General features: G+C 37.4%; 1 protein-coding gene across 1 annotated transcript in view; it reads left to right on the top strand.

The window, feature by feature from the left end:
• LOC124269623 (filamin-A-like) overlaps positions 1–19,317 on the top strand; it is a 123,790-nt gene that overhangs the window by 97,555 nt on the left and 6,918 nt on the right. The window contains exons 20-22 of the mRNA XM_046704660.1: positions 9,468–9,611; positions 17,798–17,923; positions 18,947–19,093. Of these exons, the coding sequence (XP_046560616.1) occupies positions 9,468–9,611; positions 17,798–17,923; positions 18,947–19,093 (417 nt within the window). The remainder of the gene's footprint in view (positions 1–9,467; positions 9,612–17,797; positions 17,924–18,946; positions 19,094–19,317) is intronic.

Here is a 19,317-nt window from a genome sequence, read left to right on the forward strand (position 1 = left end):
ACGTTGTGAGGGTTTGTTTGCCAACTGACCAAAGCTGCCCGCTCTCTGAGCAAACAGAAGGTGATAGGTTGCAAACTACGTGTGTAGATTTTGTTCAGGAATGTTGAGTGATTTCGATAATTGAAGCAAAGGTCATTTGGTGACCAGTTTCAGGTCACATGTAAATCGTTTGATGTTTTCACGTGGGTATCAGAGACGTTAGATTCAATTAAGAATATCCCCTAACAATCAGAGCTTAATCAAGGAAACAATTTATCAAATTGGTGTGATTGAATTAATTCTGTTTGCTGGAAGTGCTGACAATTTGCTTGAAAGAATTGAAAGAATTTAGGAATATTCATTTTGTATTTAGAAAGTTATGTTGTAAGCACTGATATGGAAGATTTGAATATGTATGTTGGAACTACACATACTTTATTTGTTGTTGAAATTGGAAAAATGTAAGATTTTTTTATCTGTCCAATTACATGTGTCATTCTAGAATGTGTACATGTTTTTGTCAAGTGATAGATCTACATTGCTGACTCTAGACTATCAAAGCAAACCATTGTTTTGCATATAATAATTAGAGGGAAAATGGATAGAATTGCTTCCAGAAAATTCCCATATTGGAAAAAATATAAGAAAACTGGAAATTAAATGAGATTTGACATTCATGTATGGGTACAATCCTCAACAACTTTCCCAATCTGAACTTAACTTCAATGTGTTCCTCAGTAATGTTGAAATATCTTGTTTGTACATATGCAAATTTTGATTTTCTATAAATATCAAGATGTAGTCCAATGATTATACATTGTCCACCCTGCCTTTAGAACAGTCATTAGTGGTAAGGACACAACCTAGCATGCTTCAAGGAAAAGCCAGATGACCTTCCAATTTAGGTCTTTTCATGGAAATGTGAAATGATGAAGCTTTTCCGCTTAATCCACTTTTTGTAAATACCACCTGAAGCTGAATATGGCATGTGAGTATTGAGAGAGTATATAAACATACATAATTAACAGTAATGTATACAGTGAGTGTTAGTTTCAACATTTATGACATCACGCATGGTATTTGTGTAGCAGCTGGCACAGTGGAATGTCGCCATATGAGAAAATCACAATGCAAAAAGCGGCTGATTTTGATGATAACCTCTAGTAGAGTGTGTGGCCTGTGTTTGAACAGTGGGAAGTATTGCTCCACCGCTGCTGGCAAGTTAACCTATGACCCAAATATGCTAAAATCAAAATAATAGATTGAAAAACAGAGTAAAATGAGTATATTTACACCTAGAAAATATTTATGCACACCTCACAAAATCAATTCCATGTGAAGTAAGACGTTAAGAGAGAATTGTGTCCTTGATTATTTTCTTATTTACATACAATATAACATTCTTATAAGACATACAGGGAAAGAAACCTTTCAAAATTTCACACTAGACCACAGGACCAGTGAGTGGACAATAATTAGTGGTCCTGTCTGTACTTCACTGGTCCAAAATACCGTTCGCAGACTTATTTAAAAAAATTCACTGGCCACCAGGACCACTGCAAACTTTCCATTTAGTGGTCCTGATGAATTTTACTAGCCAGGGACCACAGGACCAGCATTAATTTGGCACACTGGACATATTCTCAGTGTAATACAGAAATGGACATCAAGTAATAATTGTAATGAGGTATTGTGTAACTTTGGCATGGGAATTGTGAATTCCTTTTTAGCGTCATAACCCAGATTTTCCCATCCAACAGAGGAATTTGTGCCCCCTGTTCCGTTAGTGCCAATCTTCTTCATGTGCAATTTGTTCTTGTTTCCACCTGTGCCACATGTAACAACGCAGTTGTCACAATGATGTTCATGTCAAATGTAGTCATTTTTATAGGAAGTATGGAAGTTAAAAATAGCTGAAAGAAGGTTGTGCTGAACTTTATTAAGGGTGTATATTATAAGGTGTGGGTTGCTTTTATTCTATATAAATGTTATGTTGATGAATAAGTGATTTCTGCAGGTGTATAAGCAATAAATATATAAAAGATGAGTCAAAACGCATGAACAAGATCTTTCGCTGTTTAATGGCTCTTTAGGTGTACAATGAAAACTAAGTGTAGTCATTGGTGATGTATAACAGTTTATATCTATAAATATTCTCATATACCTGGGATCAAAAGAATCTCCCTAAGTATATTCAAGAAAAATGGTTTCCGTAGATGAATGCTCTTTTGTATGATTGATTTTCAAAGTCTTATTAGGCCGGGGGATTTTATTAATTGGTTTACAGATTTTTTCCCCCCAAAATAGGGTTGGTGGTCGAAATAAAAATAAAAATAGAATTGAAAGTCTTCAATTTTTTTAAGTGTTTGTCTCAACATTTGAGTCGGTAGGATTAAAATCCAAATTTTGATATTGGAAGAGAAGAGTAATTATTGTGGATCATAAGAGTGAATGACTGTAATAATTTCAAAAAGATGTTGACATCACCTGTAGAATGAGGTTACCTCACCTTTGAAGCATCGAATATATAGGATTTGTCATGTCTCCAGTGTAATATCTCTGTAAATATCAGCCTTTCTCCATTATGAGATGAGAGGTAACTGATATTGCACTGGGAACGTGAATTATCCTCCATATTTAATAAAATGAACGTACAAACAAGGGACATATTCACTACTGACTTTAATACTGCCCAGTTGTCTTTGACTTGTTGCTTATTTGTTTACAAAATGCAGAAATTAATTTGACTTAGTCAAAAAGTGGGACTAAAGGAGAAATAGTCATTGATTTCTGCATTGAAATTGGCAGAGGTGTGGTATCATAACAAACAAACACACAATATGTTTTGGCACAGTTTAATTCAGTCATGACAGATGGATATGATCTTATTATTCCAATAATACAACTACAACGTAAACAAGTTAATATTTAATGAAAATGCAAGCTTACACATTTATAATGTCCAAATAAACCACGAAGGGAGCAAACAATGCAGCGATTTTTTCCATTTGTAACATGTCATAATTATCCCCTTACGTTTTTCTTTTATATTTTTATGTTTACGTAATCGGAAAACTATTACAAAGAGATTTCTCAAATAATATGTATGGTCGTCTATTTCCCGATACCAGTGGCTTTCCGCTTGGTAACGTGATACAACAGTGGGAAATACCTCCGTTTTCGAAGCTTCGTATGAAAAGCATGTGAGGCGATTCGTTTGATGTATCGGTCGAAAGCTCTGAACATCAACAATATCACTGTACCCATGCCAAGAGTATTTTCACAGGTGTAAGAAGCGATTTTACTGGATAAAGATTGGTTTCTAATGACGCTTTTCTGTCACATTCTGCTGCCAGGATCGTGAAAGGCAGCCAATCATACTACAGCAATGGATACCGTCCTCGTAAATGAAAACTTTTAGATTCAGACGAAAGTTTTGGGTAAAATCATGCTATTCTGAACGTGTTACGCACAAGATCACTACCTATACGTATATTGTGGACCTTAGTGGACGTATCGTGCAAGGTTATGTATGACCTGTGACAAAAATGCTTCCTGCATATATATTAGCATTAAACATCGTGTCCGAGCGCGAAGTTCGAGGCGACGAAAGCCGGGATGTCACTTGAAATACATTACACGATAGCACAAAAAAGATTGAAATAGTGAGTTATAATGTACGTTTGACAACTTTTATGAGTACTGTTATTGAAAATATTCTTCAGTTTATTCAATTTGTTTAATTATCATCTCGAAACATCGTTACTTTGCTCTTTGACAACTTTGATGTGGACCCGTTGCCGAAGCATGTGTCGGAGTATTGTTTTTTCAATAACATTGCAAAAAATAGCTTATAATTCTAATTCTGTCAATAATATATGGTCATTTGAAATGTAATAAGTGTTTTCAGACATTGTTATTGATTCGTAGTCGTGCCCGCAATTTTTCTACAAGTGAAATATTTATTTCTGAACCAGTGCAGATAGATGACTGATTTTAATATCGGGTATGTCAGTCGATCTTTCTTTTTTAATGTAGTTTTTGATACCCAGGACTCGGCGGTAATAAAAGACACTTCTCATGAAATTTTATTTTTCTTTGCCATTTCCAAAAATTAGGGTCGACGGATCCGTAAACCAATTAATAAAAAAGAAACGGCCTTAGCTGTGAAATATGGTTAAGAAATTTGAAAAACAATGTTGGTTATGCAATAGCAGCAGCATGTATAGATCTGATCCTTTGTCAAGAATGTCTGGTAGTGCCATGTTGTTTCTCCCTAAGTTGATTTCCCTGTAACTGGAGTCAGCGATTCCTGGCAGTATTTATGTCACCATCCTCGGACAGATCAATATGTTGTACAACCAGTAGTTTTGTTGGCTTTGTCTCCGCATATTTGAGTCGGGTGAGTGGTTTTTCTACATTCGACAAATCAATCACACATCAATATTTCTAGGAGTTGGGCCATCACAATGTAAATTCCTTTCCAGTATTATTTATGGCTCCTTGATTCTGGGTGAAGCTCTCGGCTCATGAAGTCAGGGATCTAGGCCATAGGGTTGGTGTTGGGGTATTCTAACTAATGGTGAAATGATACAGAAGTGGCAAGATAAAATACATATCTTGATACAACAGTGTCATGATACAATACATGTCTTGATACAACAGTGTCATGATACAATACATGTCTTGATACAACAGTGTCATGATACAATACATATCTCGATACAACAGTGTCATGATACAATACATATCTTGATACAATACATATCTTGATACAACAGTGTCATGATACAATACATATCTTGATACAACAGTGTCATGATACAATACATGTCTTGATACAACAGTGTCATGATACAATACATATCTTGATACAACAGTGTCATGATACAATATGTATCTCGATACAACAGTGTCATGATACAATACATATCTTGATACAACAGTGTCATGATACAATACATATCTCGATACAACAGTGTCATGATACAATACATATCTTGATACAACAGTGTCATGATACAATATGTATCTCGATACATCAGTGTCATGATACAATATGTATCTCGAGACATATGAGACTTCATAAGATGGTGAAACCATGCAAGGTCATGATACAATATGCATCGCCCTACCTATAGTCCGTTTGACTCAAAAGCGGACAGATGAATTGCAATCTAACTCGAAAACTAATAAACATAAAATACTCAATGAAACGCTGATCATAAACAAAACATCATACCAACTCTGTGAGGTTTTTGCAGAATTTTTGTCCTAAAAATAAAAAAGTTGTTTAACAATCTATCATTAAAATATTGACACAGTTCACTATTTGTTACGAGGGAGGAGTGCAGAGAAAGGGACAGCCAGGTGTTCGAGAACGAATGGAGACGGCACAGCACAGGTTAATGAATAAATAACTTTGTCTGTGAACGTGCTTCTCGAACACCTGGCTGTCCCTTTCTCTGCACTCCTCCCTCCTAACAAACAGTGAACTGTGTCAATATTTTAATGATAGTTTGTTAAACAACTTTATTATTTTTAGGACAAAAATTCTGCAAAAACCTCACAGAGTGGGTATGATGTTTTGATTATGATCAGCGTTTCATTGAGTATGTTATGTTTATTAGTTTTCGAGTTAGATTGCAATTCATCGGTCCGCTTTTGAGTCAAACGGACTGTAGGTCACAATATGATATGCATTGGTGAAATGAAACAGCAGTGTCATGATATAATATGTATCTCGATACAAAGGTGACATAATATACTACCCATCAAAAGTTTAGACTCACTAGTGTTAATGTAGCCACTTACTTCAGTCAACTGTTGTAAACTAGTTTTTGCAAAATATGCCCTACTGTTTAAAGGTACTGTTTAGTCATGAACTGATGTATTGTAATATATATTCGTAACATTGAAATGATTATTGTCATGAGTTCAGTAAATGATAAAAAGCTGTGACAATTGATGAATTCTTAACAAAACTTTACACCACAACGCAGCTGTTCACATGCACGACATTTGTACATGCCTTTCAGCAATTTGATGCATGATCCTCGTGCAATTCATCAGCATAAGGTTTTCAATTGGTTGGTGGAGAAATTCGATGTAACCACATATATATGCATAACAAATAGTGAGTGCTTTAAGTGAGTCTAAACTTTTGATGGTAGTATAATATGGTAACCATGCAATGTCACAATGCAATATGTGTTGTATTACATAGGCCACGATATCATTTGTGGGGGTGGAGTAGTTCATTGTCACGATACAATACGTATCCCAATACATATGTCACATAATATTATGATATGTAGGGGTGAAACAGTACAATGTCACGATACTGTATGTATCTCATATCATGATATGATATGTAGGGGTGAAACAGTACAATGTCCCGATACTGTACGTATCTCATATCATGATATGATATGTAGGGGTGAAACAGTACAATGTCCGGGTGAAACATATCATACAATGTATGTAGGGGTGAAACAGTACAATGTATCGATATCATGATATGATATGTAGGGGTGAAACAGTACAATGTCACGATACTGTATGTATCTCATATCATGATATGATATGTAGGGGTGAAACAGTACAATGTCCCGATACTGTATGTATCTCATATCATGATATGATATGTAGGGGTGAAACAGTACAATGTCCCGATACTGTATGTATCTCATATCATGATATGATATGTAGGGGTGAAACAGTACAATGTCCCGATACTGTATGTATCTCATATCATGATATGATATGTAGGGGTGAAACAGTACAATGTCCCGATACTGTATGTATCTCATATCATGATATGATATGTAGGGGTGAAACAGTACAATGTCCTGATACTGTATGTATCTCATATCATGATGAGTGTTTGGAAAGTAAAAACAGAGTTTCAAAATGACAGTAAGATATTAGATTTGATATGAAAGTAAGATATGTTTAAAAAATAAGAGCAGTGTTTTCAGTGTTAAATAAGTTGATAATGGTTTTGGATAAACAGTAAAATATTTGCTGTAAATGGAGGAAATACCACATTATTCTGTTGCTCTTTGTCCACTGGACAGATAAACAGAACTACAAAACAACAAATGAAGTAATGCAGAGCCTCTGTATAACACTTGCACCAAAAGGAAAGAACATTTTTTAAAATGTTTCATTCAGGAGATGCAGTGACCCATTGAAAACTGCAGAAAAACTCATGTTTTGCAATTATGGAAACATCTTGAATTTGTACATTATGTCGAAGGGCAGACTGCCAACTGAAGTGCCTTCACCTGTGCCAGTTCTTTGAAAGTTAGATTCCAGTTCATACAATGTATCACGTAGAACAGGAACAATATGCCTGTCAGGAGAGTGACAAACATGGCAAGGGGAATCAGAGTGACCTCCCTCCCTTCATACAGTAATATACACAAAAGTTCATCACTTGACCAGTAGATGTCAGGGCAAGAGGATAATACATTATTAATAATGGGTCCTTGTTCAGAAATAACTTAGAAATGCTTATATAAGGAGCAAATTCAGAATTTCCATATATCAGCGTTTAAAATTCCCGCCTGCCCGACCGTCCGGAACGGTCTATTTTCATCTCGAGCGGTCAAATTTCAAAAGTAGCCTGTCCAGTGGTCTGGTAGATATTTTTACCCCTAAGAGTAAATATTTCATAATATCAGGCAGGTTCTAGTGTCGTCAGTTTAAGTTGTTTAAGGTATTATGAAAATTAAGTTAAACTACATATGATTGTACAGTTCGTGTTTCGATAACCAATCATACCACATGTACTTTCAGTTTACCTAAACTCGGTGCATTGCCTGTTAGTGCTATACAGTTCATTGCGATGCCTATAAACAGTGAATGGAGCTTACACGAGTTGGAAATGGCAGTCACAGTTTTTTATTGTTGAAAACGGTACAGGCAAGTTTGTATCGGACTGGTAATTTTTTAATTCCATCTGGCTTGGAATTTTGGGAGTTTAATTAAACACTGCATATATATATATATAATTTAGATCTGGATCTGTAAAGCAAGGAATCCATACCAGTTAGATGTTAATGTGACAGGATATCTGCCAGGTCATTACTGACTTGTAGCTGACCCACCATAAAAGGACTGCTGGCCATTGGTGAGCCCTTTGATTGTGGAATAATGGACTAAGGCCTTAATACTTTCTCCAGACTCAAACAAAGCTGTCCTCTCAATGACTCTGAAATACATGGAAACCACACAGAAACATATAAGATTTATTACCCTTACTGGTAATATCATATAGATAGCAAGCTCCAAAGCTGATACACACAACCCTGTTGTAAGGCTTTATGTTTTATGAATCAGACCAGCTCTATTAAATCCAATAAGGCATGAAATATAGTCAGTGTGTTGCAAGGATATTCAAGCCTTCAGATATGTACAAAGAGACTTCATTTACTCTAGATACTGTTGTGTGTAATGAGTTTCTTGTTTACAGGCTTGGATTATAGACATGTTGGAATCAATATTCCGTATGTGGTCAATTTGTAAATACTGCAAAACCTTCCCTTCTGCCTTTTGGGGGCTGTCTTGTTCTGATGCAGAAATAATACTAAACCTTGTCAGTCTGGACACTTCTCTTCTGCCTTGTGGGGCAGTCTTGTTCTGATGCAGAAATAATACTAAACCTTGTCAGTCTGGACACTTCTTTTCTGCCTTTTGGGGGCTGTCTTGTTCTGATGCAGAAATAATACTAAACCTTGTCAGTCTGGACACTTCACTTCTGTCTTTTGGGGGCTGTCTTGTTCACATCCAGAAATTTATCAGTAATATAAGTTTGGTTGGTGTTTATTGAAGGCATAAACTGTGTGTTACAATCAAAGCAGTCACTTGGAATATATTCTAAATTGAGGTTGTGTATATCTGAGATGGGATCAGAATTTCATTTGGAGCAAAATATTTGGTTTAGTTATTTCAAGTTATCTTTAATATCAGTGACGGGGCTCCCTGCAGCCCCACCCCTCCATCGTTGTATTCATCTTCTCCACATGATGGAGTGAACTGACGGTTGTTGGCTTGACCTCTGTGTAATCATAGACAAGGTGAGGATGGTAGCACATGCTCAGTGAGGGTTGTTCCATCTCTTGGATGTTTGGAATTGCACGAGAAATAATGTTCCGATTTGCACTATGTCTTTGGTTAGAGAGAAAAAATGTTCATTAAATCTGAATAAGTTGGTGTAAATTATGTTTCTGTAAAAGCCGACTTCAGAATTGATGTGTTGAGCCAGAACATGAACCTCGTTAGAACAAGGGAGGTAACTCTTGTTTCTAAATGAGCAGTTTTCAGGTGGCTTTAACGAGAAGACAACCTTTCGATCCAAATATTGGTCACTGAACTACGAGGAACACAGAACCAAACTGAGTTAAAACTGAAGATTTACTTTTGTCAAATGTTGAATCTGTCCCGTTCCACCGTGTTTCTGAGAGAGTTTTGTTGTATTACAGGAAGTCCATTCACCCAGGAGATTGGGGAGGGAGCTCTGGCTACTGCCCACGGAGATGGGTTGTACCGGGGCGAAGAAGACAAGCCTGCTACCTTCTTTGTAGAGTCTGGCGGGATTACTGGTGAACCCACTATACAAGTCGATGGTAAGTATAACGGACAGTGGTCACGTGACATGATTTACCTGTGTGGAAATGGTCACGATTTGCTAAAAGTGCTTATGTATTTTCCCTGAATAAACCTGAAAAGTGGCAATGTATGTCATCTGACAGCATATCGGCATTTCAAGATACTTTCAATAGGATATATTTGCTTCAGCTTTGTACTTTCAATAACGAAAGAAATATTTTAAGTTGAGATGATGAATTTTTGCCATTGTTTGCCATTATTCAAAGACTAAAAGTTAATATTGGTCCTTTGGTCCTTGAAGACTTTAATTAGTAATTTGGTGCGAATGGCTGCATGCTTATTTGTTTTTATGAGTAATGTGTTTTTTGTTTGTTCTCCTGAAAAAAGACAAATGGTCAGCTGTTTTTGCTGATGAACCTGTCCTGGATTAACCATTGATTCATGCCTGATTATTTTGTTTTATTTTTGTTTCTAAAGACAGATATTGTGATAAGGACATGTCTTTGATTGCCATGTTTGAATTACTAATTACCATTATGATGTCATGTCTTTTTCATCCACAAAGGACCTGGGAAGCTTATTCTGCCAAGTATTAGTAACACAGTTTTCTGGCTTGTCTTGAAAATATGAATCTACAAATTGTTCAGGAAATATACTCTATACCCTTGTCTATGCAAACTATATCCTCATTTTGTGATCCTTATAACCGTGTATAACAGGAAGCTGGCCCCGATTTCTTGAAAAAAACTTAAGTCTGAGTTTTGACTTATAGTTAGAGTTTTTACTCAAACTTGAGAAAACACTAGAAAATGCATTTCCCAGAATAAACTGAAATGTATATTGAACTTAAACTTAGTAGACAATCTGAGTTTAGTAGATAGGTTACTTGAGTTGTTTTGGCTTTTTGGTATTAGAAATGCAACTGAGTTTGAAACTCTGCTGTTTCAAATTGTCTAACTCAAGTAGAAATTTGAGTAAAAAGCTTAAGTTTCTTTCGAGAAATCAGGTCCTGGTCAGACCTTCTTGATATGATCTCTCCTGGTACACCTTGCAGGTACAAATGCATTATATCATGTGTTGCATGTACATTTCATGAAACTAACAATGATGGATTTCACTTTTACCATGTAGACTATGCTTCTATAGAAGACATCAGTGTTATATCCTGACAGGCTGCGGATGTTGATATGTGTTCTACCCAGGGACTTGCATGTGCTGGCCAAAAGAGTGCTTTGACACCATGTCTTGCTGTTGTGTTGGTAGAGGGACGGAGGCCACTTCATCACTGTGTGTTTCATCTGAAAGGATGAACCTGACTCCTCTTTGCTGAGCTGCATTATCCCTTGCCTTCTTTGATTTCAAGTCCTGACTATTCTTGGTCATCATGTTAGTTGTATCCGAGTGTTTTCTCCTTTTGCATTTGGTTAGAGCTGATTTAAGGTCACTAGATCATGCTTGTTGTAAGAGGTAACTAAACTGGCTATTGGTTGGTTGTTTTTGCTGTCTAAGAGTTCTTACTTTGATGGATGACAATCAGGAAAAACTCTATCAGATATATACTACAGTATTGTCTCTCAGGTACACACTACAGTATTGTCTCTCAGGTTCACAATAGTATTGTCTCTCAGGTACACACTACAGTATTGTCTCTCAGATATGTACTCCAGTATTGTTGCAACTTGCTTGCTGCAGGTTTATGATGTGTTACTTTGTCTCTGCTGTTCATATGTGATACACAGTGTTAATCCTGTCCATGGTCTCTGCTGTTCATATGTGATACACAGTGTTAATCCTGTCCATGGTCTCTGCTGTTCATATGTGATACACAGTGTTAATCCTGTCCATGGTCTCTGCTGTTCATATGTGATACACAGTGTTAATCCTGTCCATGGTCTCTGCTGTTCATATGTGATACACAGTGTTAATCCTGTCCATCGTCTGCATCTGTTTGATTCTTGACTTTGGTCTTGGTCATTGTCATTACTGCCTGTGTACTGGATCAGTGTGATTCCTGTCCATGGTCTTCAGGCCTACCAAAGAAAACTTTCCCGCTGTGCAGAAAAACGCTGAATAGTTAACATTAATCATGGAAATAGCAACATAAACATAATACCTCGCTACTGAAATAGTAAAAACAGTAGTTTTATATCGCTAAACTGGATAAAAAACAAAGAGCCTGCAACTTCGATTTTGTGCATGCGCAACTTAGGAAAAGGAAGTCTTGACCACATGTTGACACTTTCCAGTTATGCCAAAAGTTACATTCCCTTTGTAAAGCATTTCTGTTGTGTTATTTGGCATTTATCATCATCATACTTGTGTACACACATTTGTTTCATTAACTTTCCATTCATATAAAATGCTTGACAGCAATTATTTCAACATATTGAATACTTTTTCTTCGTGAAGCGATTCACAGTTGCTCCGAAATTTGAAAGAAGCGTGGATCTGAATGCATATGTGCAGTTGATGTCAAAGTTCGCTGATATAAAAATGTTGCAGTTTCATAGTCTTTCGTTGCCATTTTTACTGTTTCAGTTATGAGGGAATATTTTATGTTGCCATTTCCACGATTAATGTGGACTTTTCTGCATTTTTCTGCACTTTAGGAAAGTTTTCTTTGGTAGGCTTGGTCTAGATCCATGTGATTCTTGTCTATGGTTTGTGTCACTGTGATTCCTGCCACCTTCTGGGTCAGTGTTATTCCTATCCATGTTCTGGGCTTATATATATGTGTCATTCCTACACATGTTCTGGGTCAGTGTTATTCCTGTCCATGTTCTGGGCTTATATAGTATGTGTCATGTTCCTGTGTCATTCCTACACATGTTCTGGGTCAGTGTTATTCTGGCTTTATATATATGTGTCCATGTTCTGGGCTTATATATATGTGTCATTCCTACACATGTTCTGGGTCAGTGTTATTCGTGTCCATGTTCTGGGCTTATATATATGTGTCATTCCTACACATGTTCTGGGTCAGTGTTATTCGTGTCCATGTTCTGGGCTTATATATATGTGTCATTCCTACACATGTTCTGGGTCAGTGTTATTCGTGTCCATGTTCTGGGCTTATATATATGTCATTCCTCATTCCTATTCCATCCATGTTCTGGGTCTACACATGTTATGGGTCAGTGGTCCATGTTCTGGGCTTATAGTGTCATTCCTAAACATGTTCCATGTTGTGGGCTTATCAGTGTTATTCCTACACATCCATGTTGTCCATGGTGGGCTAGTGTCATTCCTAAACATGTTCAGGATCAGTGTTATTCCTATCCATGTTCAGGGTCAGTGTTATTCCTATCCATGTTCAGGGTCAGTGTTATTCCTATCCATGTTCAGGGTCATTCCTATCCACATAGTGTCATTCCTACACATGTTCAGGGTCAGTGTTATTCCTATCCATGTTCAGGGTCAGTGTTATTCCTATCCATGTTGTGGGCTAGTGTCATTCCTACACATGTTCAGGGTCAGTGTTATTCCTATCCATGTTCAGGGTCAGTGTTATTCCTATCCATGTTCTGGGCTAGTGTCATTCCTACACATGTTCAGGGTCAGTGTTATTCCTATCCATGTTCAGGGTCAGTGTTATTCCTATCCATGTTCTGGGCTAGTGTCATTCCTACACATGTTCAGGGTCAGTGTTATTCCTATCCATGTTCAGGGTCAGTGTTATTCCTACACATGTTCCTACACATGTCAGGGTCAGTGTTATTCCTATCCATGTTCAGGGTCAGTGTTATTCCTATCCATGTTCAGGGTCAGTGTTATTCCTACACATCAGGGTCATGTTATTCCTATCCATGTTCAGGGTCAGTGTTATTCCTATCCATGTTCAGGGTCATTCCTACACATGTTCAGGGTCAGTGTTATTCCTATCCATGTTCAGGGTCAGTGTTATTCCTATCCATGTTCAGGGTCAGTGTTATTCCTATCCATGTTCAGGGTCAGTGTTATTCCTATCCATGTTCAGGTTCAGTGTTATTCCTATCCATGTTCAGGGTCAGTGTTATTCCTATCCATGTTCTGGGCTAGTGTCATTCCTACGTATGTTCAGGGTCAGTGTTATTCCTATCCATGTTCAGGGTCAGTGTTATTCCTATCCATGTTCAGGGTCAGTGTTATTTCTATCCATGTTCTGGGCTAGTGTCATTCCTACACATGTTCAGGGTCAGTGATATTCCTGCACATGTTCAGGGTCAGTGTTAGTCCTATCCATGTTCAGGGTCAGTGTTATTCCTATCCATGTTCAGGGTCAGTGTTAGTCCTATCCATGTTCTGGGCTAGTGTCATTCTTACACATGTTCAGGGTCAGTGTTATTCCTATCCATGTTCTGGTTTCATTCTAATCATCTACAATGGTAAGGTACCATTGTCACACCAATCACAAGACAACTGTAAATTGGGGACATGAAAATAGCCCCTTTCCCTTGAGCCCAACGACAAAATGCAAACCTTTATCATTAAGTATGTTATTAGACAGGGGACCCGTGAAGGTCCGGGTTAGAATATTGATCTTCAGTAACCAATGCTTGTCGTAAGAGGCGACTCACGGGAGGTCAGGCTCGCTGTATCGGTTCACACGTGTCATCGGTTCCAAATTGCGAAGATCGATGCTCATGCTGTTGATCACTGGATCGTCCAATCCAGACTCGATTATTTACAGACCGCCCCAATATCTCTGGAATATTGCTGAGTGCGGCGTAAAGCTCAACTCACTCACTCACTATTAGACTAGGTCTATGTGTAAGAACATTCCTTGTGTACCACCAGGCAGGGAACAGGAAGCATCCGCAATGCACATCAGTCAGTCATCTGTGACCAGAACTAGCGTCACAGAAGTACGTTCTCAGTACAAGGAAGAGGACGTGATGAGGCAGTATCAAGTTGACGAGGATGACAATGAAATTGGGGATGGTAGGGACAAGCTTTTCAGGGGAACTGAAGCAGTTGATAGGGATATCAGGCAGTATGAAATCGACGAAGATGGCTTTGAAATTGAGGGTGGTAGGGACAAGATGTACAGGAAGAGTCAGGTTGAGGATGATGTGGAAACGACGTCAATGATCGTCAAAATGGACGAGGAAGGGGATTTACAAGCTGCCGTGGCATCAGTCACTGCTGTCCGATCATCTGTTGTAGTGGTGGAGGGTAAGATGGTGAAACTGACACTGGTCCTAGATGTGAGGATGTGAAATAGACACATGTAGAAGGTGCCACTAACACTGTGTTGCTTCTGGTGATGTACAGACTTAGGCCAAATGCAGTTCACAATGCTTTGGTAGATAACAGACTCTTTGCACTTTTCATCACAGTATCTTGTGTGATCTTAGTTAGTGACAGGTGTAATTTTCTCTATGTCGTTAGTGTGCTTTATTTTGATGGTAAGCATCAAGGGCATGCACTGATACCTTTAATTATGCATCATTTCAAACTCTATCTTGTTTAACGTTCAATAAAATACTTAGGAATCATTCACTGTGAGGTATCACCATTTGTGGTAGACTAACATCTAGTCTCTGAAATGAACATATTTTACAGAAATATCTGTTCATAAAAAATAATCAGCGTTCGAAATTAACGTCGGTCCTTAGGCTCGAAGCTGTTTTCTGAAGGTCCTTAAGGCTGACAGCTGTTTCTTCCCCAATAACTAAGTATTATTTCCATATTAAAGTATAGGGTCTACACATTCTGATCAGGACCCACAACTTTTTATGGTTCTGGGTCGTTAGGGCCTGCAGCTTTACAAGGTTAAGGACAAACACTGAAAATAATCATAAAATATAATGAAAAGGAGCCCAGAGCCTTTCTTCCTGGAAATCTAGACTAGCCAAATATTCTAGACTGCATAGATTTTCTTGGATATATTTGCTTCTGGGTCTGTATTACGGACTACATTTGTGGTACGACCTTAAAATATTCTGACAAACCATATAATCATTGAGAATTCTGAAATGAATGAAATTAAGATTTGTCAAATCAAATAAATTAAAAGTATCAAATAATGGCTTTGTAGTGATCAAACGAGTAACACACCTTTCTCTTTAAACATTTGCCTTCAGAATAAATCATCAAGCTCTTAATTATTCATTACTTACACAGTAAAACACTCAGTGGCAGTTGTGATTATCTCCAGGGAAACATTTCAGAAATTGATATTGCAATGTTTACTGACATTTAGTTGCATGGATTCTGAAGCATTCTATAAACAAGTCGTTATTGATTGACTCTGTGGTACCTGTCCTGCGAGGACATGTAGAGAATACTGGAACCTGTGTCCACAAACTGCAGCATCGTAGTGATAACAGAGTGATTCTTATCATGTATATTTCATGAGGTATCAATTCACCTGCCACCGAAATCCTATCCTCCCTTTGTCCTGAGCTTTGAAGATATGTATAAACCACAGACTGAAATAGACATCGGACAGGCAGCTTGGTGGAGTGGGTTTGGAAAACATGTGCAACGCTGATATGCACACTTGACAAAGAAAACAGACGTCAGGCAGGTTAGTGGTAGTGGTCTGTGAATTTACAGGAAATATGTTATACTGAAATGCTTATAATTTGACAGTGTAAGAGACTTTCTGTCAGGAGAATCCTACATTGAAATATAATTTGACAGTGTAACAGACGTTCTCTCAGGCAGGTTAGTGGTACAAGTCGTGATTACAGGAGAATCCTACATTGAAATATAATTTGACAGTGTAACAGACGTTCTGTCAGGCAGGTTAGTGGTACAAGTCGTGATTACAGGAGAATCCTACATTGAAATATAATTTGACAGTGTAAGAGATGTTCTGTCAGGCAGGTTAGTGGTACAAGTCGTGATTACAGGAGAATCCTACATTGAAATATAATTTGACAGTGTAACAGACGATCTCTCAGGCAGGTTAGTGGTACAAGTCGTGATTACAGGAGAATCCTACATTGAAATATAATTTGACAGTGTAACAGACGTTCTCTCAGGCAGGTTAGTGGTACAAGTCGTGATTACAGGAGAATCCTACATTGAAATATAATTTGACAGTGTAACAGACGTTCTGTCAGGCAGGTTAGTGGTACACGTCATGATTACAGGAGAATCCTACATTGAAATATAATTTGACAGTGTAAGAGACGTTCTGTCAGGCAGGTTAGTGGTACACGTGATTACAGGAGAATCCTACATTGAAATATAATATGACAGTGTAACAGACGTTCTGTCAGGCAGGTTAGTGGTGCACGTCGTGATTACAGGAGAATCCTACATTGAAATATAATTTGACAGTGTAACAGACTTTCTGTCAGGCAGGTTAGTGGTACACGTCGTGATTACAGGAGAATCCTACATTGAAATATAATTTGACAGTGTTAGAGACTTTCTGTCAGGCAGGTTAGTGGTACTGGCCATGGTGATTACAGGAGAATCTTACATTGAAATATAATTTTGCAGGCTGAAATCTGATCAGCGGAGTCTTTTAGTCTCTGACAAACAGATTTGATATTTTAGATTGTTGGAACCTGAACCTTTCAGTATTTCCAATAGTTTTCAGCTACTGTGTCTCAGTGTAGTGTCCTTGCCTTACAAATTATGAACTATACATAGTTAGATATAACATAGTTTTGCCTATCTCTTTCAGATGTACATCTGCAGTTTTTGTATTTTTTTCAGCTAATAATTGTAATATACCATTTTACTTTAGTTGCAGGTGAGCGTGTCTCTTTGTAGATATTTAGTCTTCCATCATGTGAAGATGTTTTCAAATTCCCTGCTCTTAGATCATATTGTTTAGTTGTTTGCAGTTGTGTTAATGGTTGTGTTGATATCCACGCCACAATGTGCAAACACTGAAAGGAGCAGGGGAGCGAAACTGATGTGTTTGCTTGTGTTAGCTTGTCATATCTTGTCATATCTTGTACATCTCTTGTCCTGTATATTTGGGAGCTGACTGTTGCATTTGTTTAATAAATCTGAACTTGCTTTTAGAACATGCTTTCGAAATCAGTGTTGAAAAAATATGTTTTAGACCAGATGAAAACTGAAATTTACAGACATAAGTTTTAGTACATTTTCAGTAAAAATAGACAGGAAATGAACAAGGCTTAGTGCGACACTTTGCTGTACAAAGGATATTGACTAGATGACTTTTAGACTGACACATTCTTGCTAGCTTTCACTTCACCAATTCCTTCTGCCAACTGGCTCTCAATGCTTTCAGGCCCTAACTCTATAGCCAAGTGTAGCATAGACCCCCAGCCAGGAGGCCGATTTGCCGTCACCTACGTCCCTGTGGAGACGGGGCTGTTTGATATAACTGTCAAGTGGAACGGGCGGGATATTCATGGTAACATAAATCATATAATATACAGTGGTGGTTGGCATGTTATTGCTGGTGGATGATTTTATCTATGTTTCTTATGGTTGTGATAAATTCTTCATAGTTAGAATTGTGATGATTAAATTTTCCGTGTTAGATTTGATGAAGGTGCATGTTTTTGAAATATGCTTAAATTGAATTTCTTGCTTTTTATTCATTATAAAACAGTTTCATGGTACTTGTAGATGATTATATCAATGTATGTATGTATTTTGCAGAGCTTGAACTGTAGAAATTGGAAGATAAGGGAGATAACTCTTGAAGCTCTTGAAGCTGTTGTAACAAAACTGTGGCATGTTTGTTGCACTTGCTGTCACAAGGCTTAACTCTCTGCACTTTGAAATAAGTCTGTTTAAGTAATTCACCTTGTGCCCTTCAATGTGTCTTTGTCTTCGCATTAAGCTGTGTAGAATAGATTTCATTGCACTTCTTTCTTTTTCTATTCTCAGAAAATAGTAATTTTACTGGAATTTGTTAGCTTATGCTTATCTAAAAGTAGCTAAGATTTTGATAGCATTATGATTTACTATATCTGGAGGTAGTTGATTTTGATTGAGTTCTTGTAGTTGACATGTTTCATTTTTCATATTTGAGTACTAAAATTTGAAATAGTTTATAGAAAATATGTAATGTTTCATTGTGTGGATATATTGAATGATTTCAGATCTAGTTGTAGTGCTGAGTGTTTTCCCTTTGTATTTAAAATACATATATCAGTTGATGAATATCATGTTTTTTCTTCACTTTATTCCTATATTTGAAAATTTGTGTGTATTTGGACATCATTCAGAGCAGTCATGTAGAGGCCCTAAATTGTCTACCTTGACATTTTGAGATGATGTAGACAACACACTACATCATCAGAACGAATGAATAAATTACTTATTTACTTATCTAATGTAAAGTTGACACACTTAATATACATTGTGACAGAAAAATCAGACTCCTTAGTTTTTGCTGATGTTTCCATACTCCATATCCATATTCCAGGTAGTCCTTTCCACCCTCGTATCGTTGATGCCCGCAAGGTCCGCGTGATTGGTGGCTGGCAACACTACATGGACTCGCAGGAACGCATCCACCTTGTGGTTGGAGAGGAGAAACACATCCCATTCGAGACGGCCGAGGCAGGACCAGGTGATCAGTGACTGTAGACTACATAGAATTACATAGATAATGTGTCTGAATCGTCGTTACAGATAGAGAATAGAATTACATAGATCCTGTGTCTGAGTTGTCGTTACAGATAGAGAATAGAATTACATAGATCCTGTGTCTGAGTTGTCGTTACAGATAGAGAATAGAATTACATAGATCCTGTGTCTGAGTTGTCGTTACAGATAGAGAATAGAATTACATAG

Source organism: Haliotis rubra, unplaced genomic scaffold (genome assembly GCF_003918875.1).
Source record: "Haliotis rubra isolate DU_JTF1 unplaced genomic scaffold, ASM391887v1 Scf146, whole genome shotgun sequence".
NCBI lineage: Eukaryota > Metazoa > Mollusca > Gastropoda > Lepetellida > Haliotidae > Haliotis > Haliotis rubra.